A 17,625-nucleotide genomic window follows, 5' to 3' on the forward strand; every position below is an offset into this window, starting at 1 on the left:
TAGTAGTATTGTCATTACTATTATTATTTCACATGCATTATTAGTAGTAGTATTGTCATTACTATTATTATTTCACATGCATTATTAATAGTAGTATTGTCATTACTATTATTATTTCACATGCATTATTAGTAGTAGTAGTATTGTCATTACTATTATTATTTCACATGCATTATTAGTAGTAGTATTGTCATTACTATTATTATTTCACATGCGTTATTATTAGTAGCAGTATTGTCATTACTATTATTTCACATGCATTATTATTAGTAGTAGTATTGTCATTACTATTATTTTACATGCATTATTATTAGTAGTAGTACTGTCATTACTATTATTATTTCACATGCGTTATTAGTAGTAGTAGTATTGTCATTACTATTATTATTTCACATGCATTATTATTAGCAGTGTTAGTATGCTACCAATGTATATGAATTTAGTTTAGCTATTTAGCAGAAATATAACAATTTAATAAAATATGTTCCACACAAGGGTATTGATTACATTCTTAGATTTTTTTTATTTGCCAGTAATAAGAAGTGTTATCTTCACACTCGTGTACAGAAATAAGTGCATTTACCAAGCTCTGCTTGTCATTTAATGTCTCACAAAACAAAACATATATTATATACAACCCCATCAAATCAAGAAAACCACAGCTGTGTACATGCACTCATATATACATCTCTCTCTCTCTCTCATAAACCATCTCATTATCAGTAGAAACAGCTTCTAAATAAAATAAAATTACTAACTGACAGCTTACCTGTAACTGTGAATCATAAAACTGACTTTCTGACACCTGAGCAGTAGTTATAGTCAGGCCTGAAAACAGGTGTTCACACCCTAAACAACTGATGGATTAAACAGTTGCTCAAACTAACCAAGAGCAAAAGACAGTCGGTTTTGTTTGTGACCTTTGACGATTCAGCAATGAAAGTAAACTTCCCATGGATATTGAGCACCTACATGGCTAGTCTGATTTTCCACTGATCCTTCCAACCTTATTTTTGTATTTCAACAATTGTGTTGGGGTGTAGGGTCAGAGTCATTTGCCTATAAAAAAGTTGGAATTTGCCATCACTGTGCGGTTCAACTTAGGGTAGCTGCTCACAAGCGGGCTTAGCAAACATAAGCACTGTTAAATCAAGTCATACCTGCATAAAACTGATAGGAAAATGATTTATTTTCTGATAAATTGTGACCATTACAATCATGACATATTTAATCTGCTGAAAAATGAGATGCAACTATAGTGTTGAAGAAATTTGACCTGTTACTCATCATTTGCATTTCTAGTCACATGACTACACAAATCTCACAACTGACATTTCAATGACATCAGAGAGGTCCAATAGTCATGTGATATCGACAATAAACCCCTTCAAATGTTGTAGAAAAATAAGAAAATATTAAATTAAAGTCACATACTGTTTGGAAACAAATGAAAGGATCAATTGGCCTTACAGCTGAGCTGAAAATTAGGCACCTAATTTAACAGTAATTTCCCTTAATTATATGTAACTTAAAAGAAAACAGATTCCTCACAGAAAGATCAACTCACTTGGCTGTTTGCCGTTTCATTTCCAAATCCTTCGAATTTGATTTCTCCAAATGAGTTACAGTCAAATTTCTGTGTGTGAGTCTTCATGTCCCACTTCTCAAGCTTTGTAGCAGGATGGCACTTTTTGTCACACCCGCACTGACAATCATCTCTGTGTCAATAAAGGAATTAATATATGAATGAACTTAATAAGGAAGAAAAATGTAATTCAGTGTCAAGTTAGTCTGGAATAACTGATTTAAGTCATTTAAATATCTATATTGTATGTAATTTTCTTACAAGTAATTTTAATGTCCATAAATAAATGACACAGGCCCCAAACTGTTCCTTCCTAACTAATTAATTATTTCATCATCATTAAATTATTTGTTGATAAGAACATAAAATTGTCTAACAGCCTTTCTTTGAGAAAGAAAAAAAAATCATGTAATATCTGCATATTAAATAATAATAATAATAAAAATAATAAAATAAAGATTTTAGTTAGAAAAGGTAACTCAGTTAGTTAAAGAACTAAACTACCTTGAGGCCTTCTAACTGTTATGTACAACATATATTAATAATAATAATAATAATAATAATAATGCTTTATTTATAGAGGGTAACTCATTAGTCAAGGACTATTCTTCCCTGAGACCCTCTTAAGGAGAGTATGACAATGCACATTATATGAAGATAGCAATAATTACTGTTTATTTACCATGTTTAGTATTAAAATACTAAATTCCATTATCTATTAGAAGCACATACATGCTCATGATATCTCTTCTTAAATACTCTAATATTTTCAGCAGATTTTACATGTAGTGGAAGCTTGTTCCACAGAACATTATATACCAACATGATGTGATAAATTTGGCACGACACTAAACAATTAAGTGATTCTAAAAATCAAAGTGCCAAGCCTGGAACATATCCACAGCCTTCTGTGAACACTAAACATATATAAAATATAAAATACCATCCTGCATTGAAAGATTCAACAGTGAAAATGATGACAAAATACAAAAAAGCAGGCAGTATTTATATTACTGTTCAACTGTCTTAAGATTTCATCCATTTGTGACATCAATTATGAAAAGAAGACATGCTAGGAGCCTGTCTTATGTTACTGGGAAAGAGAAGGAGAATAACAAATGCTAATATTATTTTACTTACTTAAGACATATTTAATACTATAGCATAAAATGGTAACAAGACACAAGTATTAACAGGTGTGGAGCTATGTGAATTAACTTGAAGTTGATACATAGAAGTAGATTCTGATTAAGACAATAGTTCCACATTACATTATGACAAACCGACACATTTTGGTACAGAATATGCACAAACCTGATAAGACCGAGGCAATTTAAAAAAAATTTAATACAGCTGCTGGCAGATAATATACAAGCATCTTGTACCATTCTATTATCTGATATACCTGACAAAACACTTTACATGTTGAAGAATTGCTGCATCTTCATTCTTAAGTTCTTGACAGACACTGGTAAATTACTAATTAAATGATCTCAATGAAGATCATCTGCTTACCTGTATATCAAAAACTACAAACTCTATGTACAAAGCAAAGCATATGACCTATTAATGGGAAACACGACAATGTATGTTCTCCATATTTCACTTGTTACCAATAATATGCACTTGTCATTCATTAATAATAATGAGCTGTCCTTTCTGTATGCTTAACCGGCAAAGAACAACTGGTTAAATATATCAAGCAGTCCATTATAATGTAGCTGTTTGATAATTAAGCTATGCCAGTAATGCCCAATAAAAGCATCCCAAACAATGTCTTATATCTTAAGGGAAACAAAATAATCACACTGCATTTGAATCCATTTTGTTCACTGTTGGTAGCTGCTAATTTGTAGTGACATTAAATTGGATTTATTTATGTAATTGTGATTTATTCAAAGTACTTTCACATAAACTAACTATAAAATCTGATGATATTATGTTTACATGGCTCACCAATTTCATTAGCAGCAGAGAGGGTGAACAGACCATAGAATTCCGACAAAACAAATAAAACAAACAAATAAATCATCTCGTAGAAAGGTCAAGATTTTACAAATGAACTTTTCCTTGAGATGTTTTATTTCTGCAATGACCGATTGTACTAATAAAACCTCAGTTCGAAATAGTAGCTGAAAAAATAAAGTACTCTACGTGTTTATTTATTTCTTGTTTATTTTTTTGATGACCAACGTTGGTAGGTACCCTCTCTGCTGCTATTAATTTACCACCATACCAAGTTTGATGAATATTTTTCAACGCGTTCTCGCTGTCGTTTTTCCTCATCTGTTTCATCTTCATCTGAATCTTCGGAATTTGTTCTATGTTTCAAGTAATATTCAAGTTCTGATGGTGGTTTTTCTATTTTTGGATTTATGTTCTTTCTTTTTCTGTAATAGTTCATCAAACTTCTGTATCGATCTCCACCGCAATTTTTACAAATCTGATATAATCCTCTAACGCCGTTGTTACATCCAACACAACTTCGTGGACCAGCATGAAGGTTTTTCTTTATAAGATAATTATGTTTCTTGCAATATTCTCCACGGCATTTTTTATTACAATTGTTAGTGGTTCCTTGACGCAGCCACGCACAGTTGTTCACTATATTAATGATATCTGTTTAATTACATTTAATTTTATCATCACCCTTTTACCCAAATATTTTATCAATACCCACACGATATCTTGTTCTTGGATCATGGAAATTTATTGTTATAAATCCATGTGGGGTAGCTTGCGCTCGTGAGAAGAAATTTTTGAATTTAATTATATCCATGTCACCACCACACCAAGTCTGATGAATATTTCGCAACGTGTGTGTGTCTACGCCATTAAACACAACTAAAATGTTGCAGTTGTCTCTGATCACCTTCGGAATTTGTGTATATCGTTGAGTAACATAGATCACGTCTGTATTTTTATGTCTACCTCGGGAAAATATTCTGGCTGGATTTGATTGTTTATCTAGCATCACATCGTCGTATACAACTAAATTATTAATAAATCTGTCTATGGAATCTACGGATGGTGCTTCATCAATATCGGTTATAAACTCTATAACATCATTATCCTCATCCAGTAATCGCGCGTTTTCATTGAAATCTTTAAGTACATCATAACATCGCTGATCATCAACGGATGGTGCTACTAAATATAATTTATCCCATTTCAACCATCTCATTATCAGATTAAGTAATAATTGCGTCTTACCCGATCCAGATGGTCCTATGATAATCATTCTGATGGAATTCGGTAGCGCAGGATGATGCTTAACAGGTTCTCGCTGCCGAGTTGCTGAGAAATCAATTATATCCATATATATTATAACATGAATTTATATTGTTTACGCTGTAGAGTTAAAACTCCAACTACTGATTTAGCCACAGTTATAACAAAAAATAAAAAAATAGCGTACGGTGGAAAATGTTCTATATGCGGTAGAAAGAAATTTTCGTTTTTACCTAATAAGCGCGGTGGTGATATTGCTAATTTGATGTCAAAGTTTCCAGGTGCTCCATGGGCTAAGTACAGTGGAGAAAAACATCTACCAGGATATAATTATTGCGGTCCTGGTACTCGACTTGATATCAGGCTCGATGATCAAGATCAACCAAAACCAGGCGAGGAACCAATAAACGCTATTGATCGAGCTTGTCACGCTCATGATGTAGCTTATAAAAGTCAAAATCTACAAGATAGGCATATTGCAGATGTAAAATTAATTCATTCATTAAATTCTATAAAAAATAAAAATATTAGAGAATCATTAGCTAATTGGTTAGTAAGATCCTCGATGAAAGGTAAATTAGCGATTGGGGCTGGTAATTAATAATGGAATCAATTTATTATTCACCAGTTGGATACTGGAGAGGCAAAGCAGCAATTGGTAAACTCGCTGATGCAGCGGCGGTTAAACATTCTACTGCTAAAGCGTGGTTGTCCAGGCAGGCAATATGGCAAATTTATCTACCACGTCCTAAACAAATTCAGTACGCGTATTTCGATGTCAGTGTTCCTAATGAAGTTCATCAAGCTGATATTCTGTTTTTACCGCATGATACTGTGCGTGGAAAAACGTACAAATACGCGCTAACCGTAGTTGATGTTGCAAGTAGATATAAAGAAGCAGAGCCGCTATCAGCGAAAACATCATCTGAAGTAGCCGATGCGTTTGAACGAATTTATCAACGAGGTGGTGGACCACGAGGTGGTCTACGATGGCCACAGCTACTACAGGTTGATCCTGGTAAGGAATTTCTTGGTCCAGTATCATCGTTGATGAAACAACATAATACCAAAATACGACGAGGTCATACTGCAATTCACCGTGATCAAGCAATTGTTGAGCGATTTAATCGAACACTTGCTGAACGGTTATTTGGATATCAATACGCGAGGGAATTTATTCAAGATAAAAGATCTCGTGAATGGGTTGCAAGATTACCAGGCGTGATAGCTGCATTAAATAATGAGATCACACGAACAACCAACATGAAACCCATTAGTGCGGTCACAAAAAAAAATATACCAACACAACGAAAAGATGTTGGAAAACAAAAAATATTAGGTGATGTCACAGTCAGATATTTATATGAGCCTGGTGAACTTGAAGGTGGTAAAGCGAGAGCGACTGATCCTATTTGGAGTGTTACCACACACAAAATATCTACCGTGACAAGATCCACTGGAAGAAACGTAGGCGTTTCCAGACCTGCAATCTACAGATTAGATTCGGCCGCTCCTCAACGTGGATTTACACGTGAACAACTACAAATAATTCCCGCGGATACACAACTGCCACCAAAATCACTCCGGTGATTTCGATCACTTAACTAGCACTAGCGCCAAGGGCGCCAGCGCCAAGGGTGCCTGCACCCCGACGTCGATTACACTCAAGACAGGTTAACATGGTATTTTCTCGTGTATGACCGCGACTATTATCTTTTCTATCTACGGTAAATTGTCTGGAATCATTACTCGAATACCGCCATAACATTATACAATTACAACTGGTGCAATGATTATTCTGCTGCTGTTTTAACTCAATAATAAATTCAACATCAAGATCAAAGTCACGTTTATTTTTTTTATCAGATTGTTTGTATCCGATTAATTTTTTTCTTATTATATCATCATCGATGATGTTAAATTTATCAACGATTTCAGGAATTATAATTCTACGTAATTGAGATATATTTCTGACCCTCGATACCGCCAAATAAACTAAATTTGACCACTCGATGCGATCGTCTACAATCCAGACTCGTGTATCAGAAATAGTTAATCCCTGAGACGAGTGGATTGTCATAGCGTATCCCAACACCCATGGAGATTTGTCAGCGTGTATTGCATCTTCAACCACACTGATATCAACGGCGACAATATCATTTAATACGAGATTCTTTTTCCTTGACTCTGTCAAGGGTCCTGGAATATCAACATTAATATTCTGTTTTCGTGTATCTGATGGTCTATAACACAACGGTACGGGTAATTCTGAATATTTTGCTTTATGTAGTTGAAATAACTGTTGTTGTAAAGCGTCTCTGATTATTTTTCTGCTTGCTACGATCAAATCGGTGGGTCTCCATAATTTCAAAAAATCACTCATTGATGTCTCTGAGATCACTCCACGTATTATTTCACACTGAATTTTGTTTGATTGTAATCTGATTAATTTTTTAAACTCCTTCAAATTTGCATCAAGAGCTCTATGATCATCATCTATTTCTTCGTAATAATCAACGAAATTTTTTAACCAATCATGTGGAGATGGTCCAACAAAAGGCGGCGGTTGACCATGATCGCCACACATTATTATAGCGGTATTTTTCGTCAACAACCAATCAAGAAACGTTTTTAATGTATCCAATGACACCGTGCATATCTCATCCCAAATAATTATTTTAGGTATATATTTTTCTCCCATCCGTTCAGGAGTCCATGTATCTCCGCGCCACCGAAAGAAACTATGATACGTACACGATTGTACTTGCCGCTGTTTCATCTCACGTGCAAGTCTATGTGTGGGTGTCAGCACGATTATATCTGAATTTCTAAAAACATTAATCGTTCGAGTTGTTTTGCCGCATCCACCAGGTCCATTGAGATATACTGTCTTATATCTAGTTATTGGATCACTCAACGATGGTGCCTTCGACATTTCTGATATTTTATTACCCTCACGATAAAAATCTCTCATTGGAACATCTGCTGATTCTACATAATTGTGTAATAGTTCCTTTTTTATTCTCCACGAACCCCATCGTTCATCATTACTTGTAAATTTCATAACAGGTTCTAAATATTTACTTGAAATATAAAACGAGTCCGTTGCGACTCTGACTGCGGTCTTGGGAAATCTATTAATCATCGATAATAAATTTATAGAAACATAAGCCAACATGGAAGATCTTAGATGAGTATATTGCGGGGATACGTCATTTATGTAACTAACGATCGTACCTAATTTTGTTCCGTCGGATAAATAAACACTCTCTCGATTTACAAATGTATTTTTCGCCGTTGTGTCAGCGATTATAAAATCGTACTCGGCATCATCTAGAATTAATCGTGCGTGATGTCTTTTATAATCATATGCACCACCTTGAGTAAATTTACCTATAATTTTTCTACCGAGATCTTTTGCGGTTTTGAGTTTATTAGGAATATCATCCTTAAACTCGCTGATAACTTCAGAATCTGACATGGGCAACCAAACTTTGGTCTGTGCATGATATGATATAATTGCCTCACTGACCACCAACGATGTCAGTATCATACAATCTAGCATATATCGTAACAAAACTATAGGTGCCCAACGTTTTTCACAAAAATGTCTGCCAAACCAAACATAACAAATCTTGTGAAGATTTTCGTTAAACTCGAACGATTCAATACAGGCGAATCCAGTCAGATCAAAATCAGGTAATGGTCCATTAATTGCCACTCGCGTCATCTCGTTTGTAGGGTGACCAAATCTTTCAAAGTACACAGAACAATCTCCGTATCCCAGAAAACTTCCTGGATAACATGCAACCATATCAACCGAAATAACATCATTGTAATTGTATTTGGTATTCCATAATCCGCCATGTCCATATTCGACGCAACTTGCGCGTACGTCCTCGAGTAAATCAAATCGTGTTGGTTTCCATGAATTTCGTTCTCTGGCGAAATGAGCCGCAACAGATGGAACGGTAAAACAATTAGTTAGTAATTTGTCAGTATTTTCCGCGTGCTTGCACTGTAAAAACGTCGCAAGATTTTTCATCTCGTCATGGAGGGATTCTGTGCGATATATTTCACCGTTCGGTTTGACAAACTGATCAAATTCACCCTCCTCATTACTTTTAAATAACCATACCGATACAGGATCGGTTTTACTTATTTCGTTGATAAAATCAAACATATCTGCCCCCATATCTGTGGGATAAAATCTAACAGTTCGATCACGTGGAAATATTGTTACCGCGTTAGTCCATGCGTGCGCGTTATGATCGATAATATTTATTGGAGCTCCCTTCGATTTATATTTCGACTGGTACAGTACTTCTCCCGTTATTGTCGCCACAGTTATTGGAAATTTTAATATTTTTCCTAACTCAGCAACATCTTTTATTGTAGCACCGGTATCCTTAACCGAATCAGCCCACGAGTTTATTTTTTCACGCCTTAAATCGGTTAATCCATTTCCACGCATCGCGTTTGTAAAGTGTTCTATTCTTCGTTCAGCCACACAATTTAACCTTGAAAATTTCATCGGCGCTAGTTTATCAACGTTGGGTTTTTTATTTATCTCATAAATTCCATAAATAACCGCCGTTACAAGATATGCTCGCTCATAATACGGTTTGTCAATACCCGTCAGTAGACCCGGCCTGGAATTTTTACTTAATATGGCGATTTTATTATTACCAAGGACAGGATCATATTTATCACGGATAATCCAACTACCTGTTTCTGTTAATACAATAAATTTTACTCTAAAGAAATATTTTTGATTGCCCTCGTATTCAGCGATGTAGTTAATGATAGTTGCCGCTCGTTTGTCAGTCATTGTAGCGTCCTTGACAGCTTCTTTGACTCCGTCAGTGCGTATGATCTTGAACGTTGACCATGTATGAGATGCACCATCCGTGTAAAATTCTTTCTTGGCGTCGTGAATTTTCGAGATCAAACTTTTATTTTTCGGATCAACCAGATCTCGTACTGGCAAGTCAGAAGATAATCTGTCAAGGTTGAATTTATATTTAACAGGCCTAGTTTGGGATAATCTCTCAAACTCGTTCATATCATTAAAACAAATATTTAAATAAAGAAAATTATATATATATATATACAATGTCTCAATGTAGATGGTTGATGATCGGCTCAGTAAATCGATGCAACAAATCCTGTAGAAAGGAATTTTGTTGGATACACTCACAAAACATACGACGAGGAAGTCTAGGACCAATACCATGTCTACGGTGTGGTATTGGAGTGCGAGGAAAACAGAATTATGTGGAAAGTGCGGCGGGAAACGGTTCAGAGAACTTAAAAGATATTATGACAAAAAAAATAATAGCGGTGAAAACGCTATAAAATCCGTGAGGGATTATATATCAAGATTTCAGACAAACAATGATTTAAACGTATAATATTATTATAATGGAGCAAAATATATTTGTCCCACATCCTGTCATAACAAACTATGAATCAAATATTAATGGTATCATCAGACACTGTAGGTTAAAAAAACCAGTTGGCTGTATTAATAATCATGGTTATCTAAGGTTCACATGCGAGGGGGGAAAGAAACATTATCTATGTCATAGATTTACGTATGAATGTCATAATGGGATGATCAATGACGGTCTTGTTATTGATCATATTGACGGAGATACTCAAAACAATAATTTATCCAACCTTCGTGTTGTCACATACAGCGAGAATAATACACGTGGTAATACAGGAAGATGTAAGACAATCGGAAAGAGGGCGGTAATTTCCACAAACGTAGAAACTGGCAAAGAAATTATGTTTCAGTCTATGAACGCGGCTGCGACATATTTTGATATTAACTCGCGTGTGGTAAAATACGTCGCAGAAAATATAACCAGATCTACTTTCTCGAAAAAATATAAGCAGAAAATTATCTTTCAGTATCAATAACTATCATCACCACATTATTAACTATCATCACCACATTGAATTAATTTTTTTAATTTATGTCACAGTAGGTCCTCCATACACTACTGAATTTTTGATTATATAAAAGTGAGATTACTTTGTAATATATAGTTTTCTTCGTAGATTTTGATTTTTTATGATCGTAATTAGTCAGTTTAACTAATTACATCGTAATTAATTACACCGTAATTAATTACTCGTAGAAGTATTATTTATGTTTTTTAAATATTTCCCCATCATACAACATTACGAGAGATCATGACAATGTTATTGATCCGCAGGAAGCTGTGTGTAGAACAGAAACCGTTGTCATGGTAATCGACCTGCAGGTGTGTGTGTTCATGCCACTGTTATTATTGATTCTCAGTCTGCTTAGGAAAACCGCTGTTTTATATTCAGAAACTGTTATTATTGATTCTCAGTCTGCTTAGGAAAAACGCTGTTATAAATACAGAAACTGTTATTATTCAGAAACTGTTATAAATACAGAAACTGTTATTATTCAGAAACTGTTGTTTTAGTGTAAATATTGGTTCCTTAGCTATATAGCTTAACTATATATTAACTTCCGAAACATATGTTCGTAACAAGGTTTGATAGCTCAATCAGTATGGTATTGGACTGTGATGCTCGCGGTCCAGGATCAAACCCCCATGGCTGACAATTTGTCGGTGGTGTACGCATAATTGCGATTTTTATAATAGTGGGGGAACCGCAAACCCCCCCCCCCCCGCGCTCAGCAAAATTCACCCACAATATTGACTTGTGGTTGATACATATTTTCGTATCACCCACTGGATTAATTATTGTGGGTGGGATTTTGCTGAGCGTACATGTTTGTACTGTCCTTAGTTAAGTTATATGTTTGTGCTGTCCCTGAAACATCCCGACGAACTCGCTAAACACTCGATAGGTGTTCTAGGGATATTTTTTTTTATTTTAAAGATTCATATATTATAAAATGAACCATGAAAATATCAATGATGTAATTGTTGCTATTAAAAAATTGAAAAAAGATGGAATTAATATATCTGATGAACTAAATCCTGAAAAAATAGTTTCTGATTTTGAGATTTTACAAGAACGTAAAACCCAGGGGACACACACACTATCATCTGAATACAGGCTCGTGAAACGGATTCAGGCGGCAATGTTTCAGTCGCTAGCTACCGTAGAAGATGATCATGTGAAGGAGTTCGTTCCTCTCTCTGCCGCCGTAGAAAGAATTAAATCGTTATTATCCCACGAGTATGAGGCAAAGAAAACGATTAGTACCCGTATAAGACAATTAAGAAAAATTATGTTAGAGAGTAACTTCGTTACTGGTGAAACGATCCAAAGTAACTTCGTTACTGGTGAAACGATCCAAAGTAACTTCGTTACTGGTGAAACGGTCCAGAGTAACCTCGTTACTGGTGAAACGATCCAGAGTAACTTCGTTACTGGTGATAATGAAAATGAAAGTTTTGGTAACTGGGGTCCATGTCAACGCTGACCACGTGTACTGGTAGTCAAAATCAAGAAAGTTCTAACCCTGTCAAATTGTTCCTAATAAATTTTATTTATTATAAATTAATTTTATTTATTTACTGAATTAATTTGTTTTTTTTTTACTGAAATTTAACAAAATTGTACAAATTTCTTAATTTTGACTACCATTTACCCCATCAAAAACATAAAATTGTACAAATTTCTTAATTTGACTAACCTTTACCCCATCAAAAACATAAAATTGTACAAATTTCTTAATTTTGACTACCATTTACCCCATCAAAAGCATAAAATTGTACAAATTTCTTAATTTTACAAATTATTTATTTCTGAATTATTATTTTATTTCTGAATTATTATTTATTTATTTCTGAATTAATTTATTTATTTTTACTGAAATTTAACAAAATTGTACAAATTTCTTAATTTTGACTACCATTTACCCCATCAAAAGCATAAAATTGTACAAATTTCTTAATTTGAGTACCATTTACCCCATCAAATTTACAAAAATGTACAAATTTCTTAATTTGAGTACCATTTACCCCATCAAAAACATAAAATTGTACAAATTTCTTAATTTTACAAATTATTTATTTCTGAATTATTATTTTATTTCTGAATTATTATTTATTTATAACTCTGATGGGTGAGTTGGTAAACCCTCCATTACATAAAGATCTACGATAAAGTCTTACGACAAAAGTTTTACGACAAAAGTCTTACGACTTTACATACAGATTTATTACAAGTTCTTCTTCACGTATGTCAATTAAGCGATTAAGGTGGTCTGTGAGTTTAAAATTGATTCCTGTTAACATATTATTGTGACACCGCAAATACACGGGATTAGTTGGTTCTTGCACGATTAAACTTCCAGGGGGAACTTGTGGTGTGAACGTGTATAGGATGTATCCTTGTTGAGCTTGATTTGATCTTCCGAGATCTATTTGATAGCTGCCATCGATTACGTCACAAACCAGAATGACCGCGACCGTCGGTGTTATATTAACGATTCCCGGAGATACGTGTCTTCCGCCGCCGTGTGGATCATTATCATGTCTAAGAACAGCTGCTGGTGGAATTAATTTTCTCCATGCATGGAGTATTTTAGGAAAAAACTCATCAATGACATCATTGATAGATTTTCTTAACTCGGTTACACTATACCCGGGAAATTTATAATTTGGAACATCGGCTTCTGTTAATTTATATTTTTCTAACCATCTTTTTGCATCATATCCTTCAAATGATTCTAAACTAACCATCGCTTGAACTATTCGGTTATTAAAATATTCCATATCTGATATAAGCTGATTTAATATTTCCACACGCGTGATGATTTTTTCACGCGATGACGCTGATATGTCAAAAATATGTTCGTTAAAATATTGATTTAGTTGATCTAGCTGTTTTTTACATTCTTGATTGATTTCCTGAAAATATTTAATAATCTCACTCCGATGAAGACTAAAACTATTTGCTTTTTCCCCGGAATTGTTAAAAGCCCATAACTCATCATAACTGAAAACGAAAAACCTGCTGAGCATCGATTTATTTTTTAAAATACGTAGTTCTTCCCCGTATGATGGATTAATTTCATGATATGATTGTCTATCCGTGACATAATCAGACTTTTTCGGTTCTGGTGGTATCGGTGTTATCGGTGGTGATATTTCAGGCCAACCTAGTACGGATCTTATCGTGGATTGATAAATATCAACGGCATAATCAGGCGAGTTTATTTCAATCGTCGAGGACAGGGTGGGTTCATGAACATTAATTGATATTTTTGATTCCTTTCCCGTTATTGATTTTATTCTACGCGTAAATTCCTCACTGATCTCTTCAATCTCGTAACTGCCAGTTGGTATTCCAACAACAACCCAGTCAGGTGTTCCATCGGGTTTGTTCTTGTTAGCAAATACGAGCGAATTATTTGCTGGTGTACCATTAAATGATTTTGATCTGATATTTGGCCAGCTATAATATACTCGTAATTGTGCTAGTGCTATTTCTTTTACTGGAATTGCAGTAGGAAAATTAACACTAAATTCAGGATTAATTGAACTTACCGAGATCATCGTTATCTTTGGCGGAGTTGTGTTGGTCACGATCTGCTGGAGTAATTCTGTCATTATTGATACTTGTATCTTTAATACCGATACCTTCGCCGTATGTTTTGGTTATCATTGAAAATTCGAAATCAGATATAATTCCATCACTGAGACTCGCTGATAACAACGAGGATAATTTCGAGTATGCTACCGTCGCTGTATGTAATTTTATTTTGTAATCGGATAATTTTTAATTCGTACAAGTACATATTTTTTTTGTGATGATATTAAGCACACCTGCAATAGTTGTTGCTACTGAAATACAAATAGTTACAGCTACTGGTGCCATCGTTGTCAACGCTGATAATATGACACCGGTTCCAGCAACAACAGCGGATACTGAATAAACAATCACATCAACGATAACCAATCGTCGTCGATATTTTTTTACTTTTACTGTATATTGATCAACTTGATCTTTTAGCGCCGCCTGCCATTCACGCGCTTGATTGTACCTGTATTGTGCACCGTCCATATATATTTTTATACAGTAACCAATTGATGTGCTTCAGCTACAAATTCCAAACACCACCAGTAAGATGTTGCGGTTAATGTCTTATCATCTGCTTCCAGAATAAATATTTCCTCGGTTCCGATATTTAATATAACAGATACAACCCCGGAAAACCTGTCGGTGGAATGACGCCATGGAAACGTTGTAAATATTTCAAATTTTTCAGCACTAAACACAGACAGCCTGTACACGCCAGTGCTTGTTGCGGTATATTTGATGGTATTATTTTGTTTTGACCATGTTGCAAATCCCGATGATACCGTGCATACGATGTTTGTGATATGCCCGGGAGTTATTTCAGCTGGAATTTTAATCAAATTGGTTTTATTGATAATCTCAGGAATTCCCGCTATGATGTCTAGCTGTGTTCGTTTGATCGTGTCTAGGTCAGTTTTGATATCAGAAAGTTTTATATCGATGACGGAAGGAGTTCCAAAGAACTTATTTATGCATCATCGGTTTTCTGAAAATTTCTTCGAAGCCTTGTAAAACCGGTTACGTGAACATCATATTCGGCCCGCAGCGTGGATAGTTTTCCATCCACGTCGTCGACGTATAGTTTGTTTGCGACGTCGTTGTCAGATTTTGGAGCTGTTACAGCTACTATTTTGTTCCCGTTCATGCTAAGTTCACCTGTCATTGTGTCACCGGTGTTTCTCACGCGATTAGCAACACTTTTTGCAATTTCATCTCTGATGGTTTTAAGTGACATACTTGAATCTCTGATTCTACCACCGTCAGTAAACACAGGAATATTATCCGTAACTGCACCGAGTACTCGCCGGACTATATCATTCCATTTGATATTGCTGGTTTTTAGTTTACCATATCGATCTTGAAAAATAACAACTTCATCTGGGTCAACTCCAGCCAGGTTCATGATATCAGCAAGGTCATCCTTGGTCGCATACTTTGACAGATCAACGTCGGATTTTATTTTCTTACTAGTAGAAGATCTTCCGTAAATGTCAACCATTATAATAAGACCCGTTGTTTAAAATGCTTTACGCGCAACAAATCGGTTGCTTGTATAATCGTGCACGACTTTATGTGGCGGCCTGGATGATTTTGATATAGCGTCGAGTACATTAATTACTTCACGGCCGCATATTGGCGGATCTGTCATTGTTTGTGTGGGTAGCGTTGAATACCAAACTTTGGAACCTCTGGTTGTTGCGTGGAGTGGTGCGACATACTTGATAAATTCAACAGGTGGAGCTAACCCGTATGAATCAAAATAAACAATTCCACGCGGATCAACCGCGTATGATACCCAATGAGTACCAGGTCCAGAACGTTCATCGAGATTAATAATACCTGTTTCTAGTTTGTTTGGTTGTTTCGGTAATTGATCTCGCATAAAAACACCTCTAAAGGCGGATATTTTTAATTTTTTAGCGGCATTAAGTAAATCAAAATTTGATGCTGGAACGTCTAACGAAGTGACCCTGGAAGCCTTAGGCCTCTCCCCCAACGAGATCCTGGCAATCTTAAGCCGCGCCCCTTTTTTTGTTATATCGTCCACCAGTAACTTTTTCGAAAATTTTTTTACCCGCCGCTCCAGCAACACCTAACGCGGCCGCTTTTGCTACGGCTGGAGCAGCTGCAGCTATTAATGCCGGAATGGCAGCGAGAAATGGGAATATACCACCTGTTTTAACCATGTCTTTGATGGCGCTCGGGGAGAGATGGAATTGAACTCCAGTTTTTGATTCTAGGGCTTTATTGAAATGTTTAATCTGATTATTTGTCAGCGATAATTTGTTTGGACCACCACTAATATGATCTCGTTTTAGTGATATTTTAGTTCCGCATTTGTTGGCGGTTTTTGATTGAAGCTTTTTTACCTGACCAGGAGTCAGAGTAACATTAACATGACTATACGACATTTTTATATAAATAATATTTTTCTAAATAACACGATTAAAGATTTTCCACCGGTGCATCAACGACCCTCATTCGACCACTACCACCTTCAAGTAACATGGCTTTATCGCTAAATATGACCGCGATCGCTCTGTAATCAACACCAGCAGTATTTAATGTTGATTTGAGATGTATATCAACGACATATTGTTTTGATAGATCAAGATGTTCTAATGAAAAATAATAAATCGGATATAAAGTTCTGAAATCATGTTGTGATATTTGCAACCCAGTATCAACATTTTGATCACGTCCCATAAATGATATTAAACGATGATATGCACGTCCTATACGATTCTGTTCATAATTTAGTTGTATGCTCTCTGTTGGTTCTTGTTGCCCGTTTATCCGTAAGGAAATATCCGTAATACCTAGTTTGTCAAATATCATGTGAGTACGTTCTTGATTACCTAATCGATCATAGTTCTGAAAAGCAATAAAAATATGTCGTGGTGCAGAAACACCCTGTTGTGATGCTATATGCCATGTAAACTGACCGTTAACGTTAGTTTGCATGCTACCCGTGCTTGTTGTTAACCATGACAACAAGAACTTACCACCAGTGTCCATGAAAGAAATCAACTTTTGTTCTTCTGCGATCGTTGGAGTCAATACCGGCATCCACAGTGAAAGTTTCGATAATACTACTTTACCAGCATCAGTAGCGGGTCTCCACAGAGCATCATTATCATCACCTTTTCTCACAAGAACAACCGTGTGTCTAGCTCCAAAAATAACCTTTCTAACATTCCTACAAAATCCAAAAATATGCGATAGTGGAATTGTACATGAAAATCTTCTATCGGCTCCTAGCA

At 35.3% G+C, this 17,625-nt stretch overlaps 1 protein-coding gene across 1 annotated transcript in view; it reads right to left on the reverse strand.

Annotated features, from left to right (window-relative positions):
* Positions 1-1,558: 1,558 nt before the first annotated feature.
* The window catches only part of LOC149803617 (uncharacterized), a 37,718-nt gene continuing 21,651 nt past the window's right edge, over positions 1,559-17,625 (reverse strand). Inside the window, exon 4 of the mRNA XM_089953966.1 lies at positions 1,559-1,718. Coding sequence (XP_089810092.1) covers positions 1,559-1,718 — 160 coding nt within the window. The remainder of the gene's footprint in view (positions 1,719-17,625) is intronic.

This window comes from Sinohyriopsis cumingii, chromosome 3, assembly GCF_028554795.1.
Source record: "Sinohyriopsis cumingii isolate HCF-2022 chromosome 3, ASM2855479v2, whole genome shotgun sequence".
Classification (NCBI taxonomy): Eukaryota; Metazoa; Mollusca; class Bivalvia; order Unionida; family Unionidae; genus Sinohyriopsis; species Sinohyriopsis cumingii.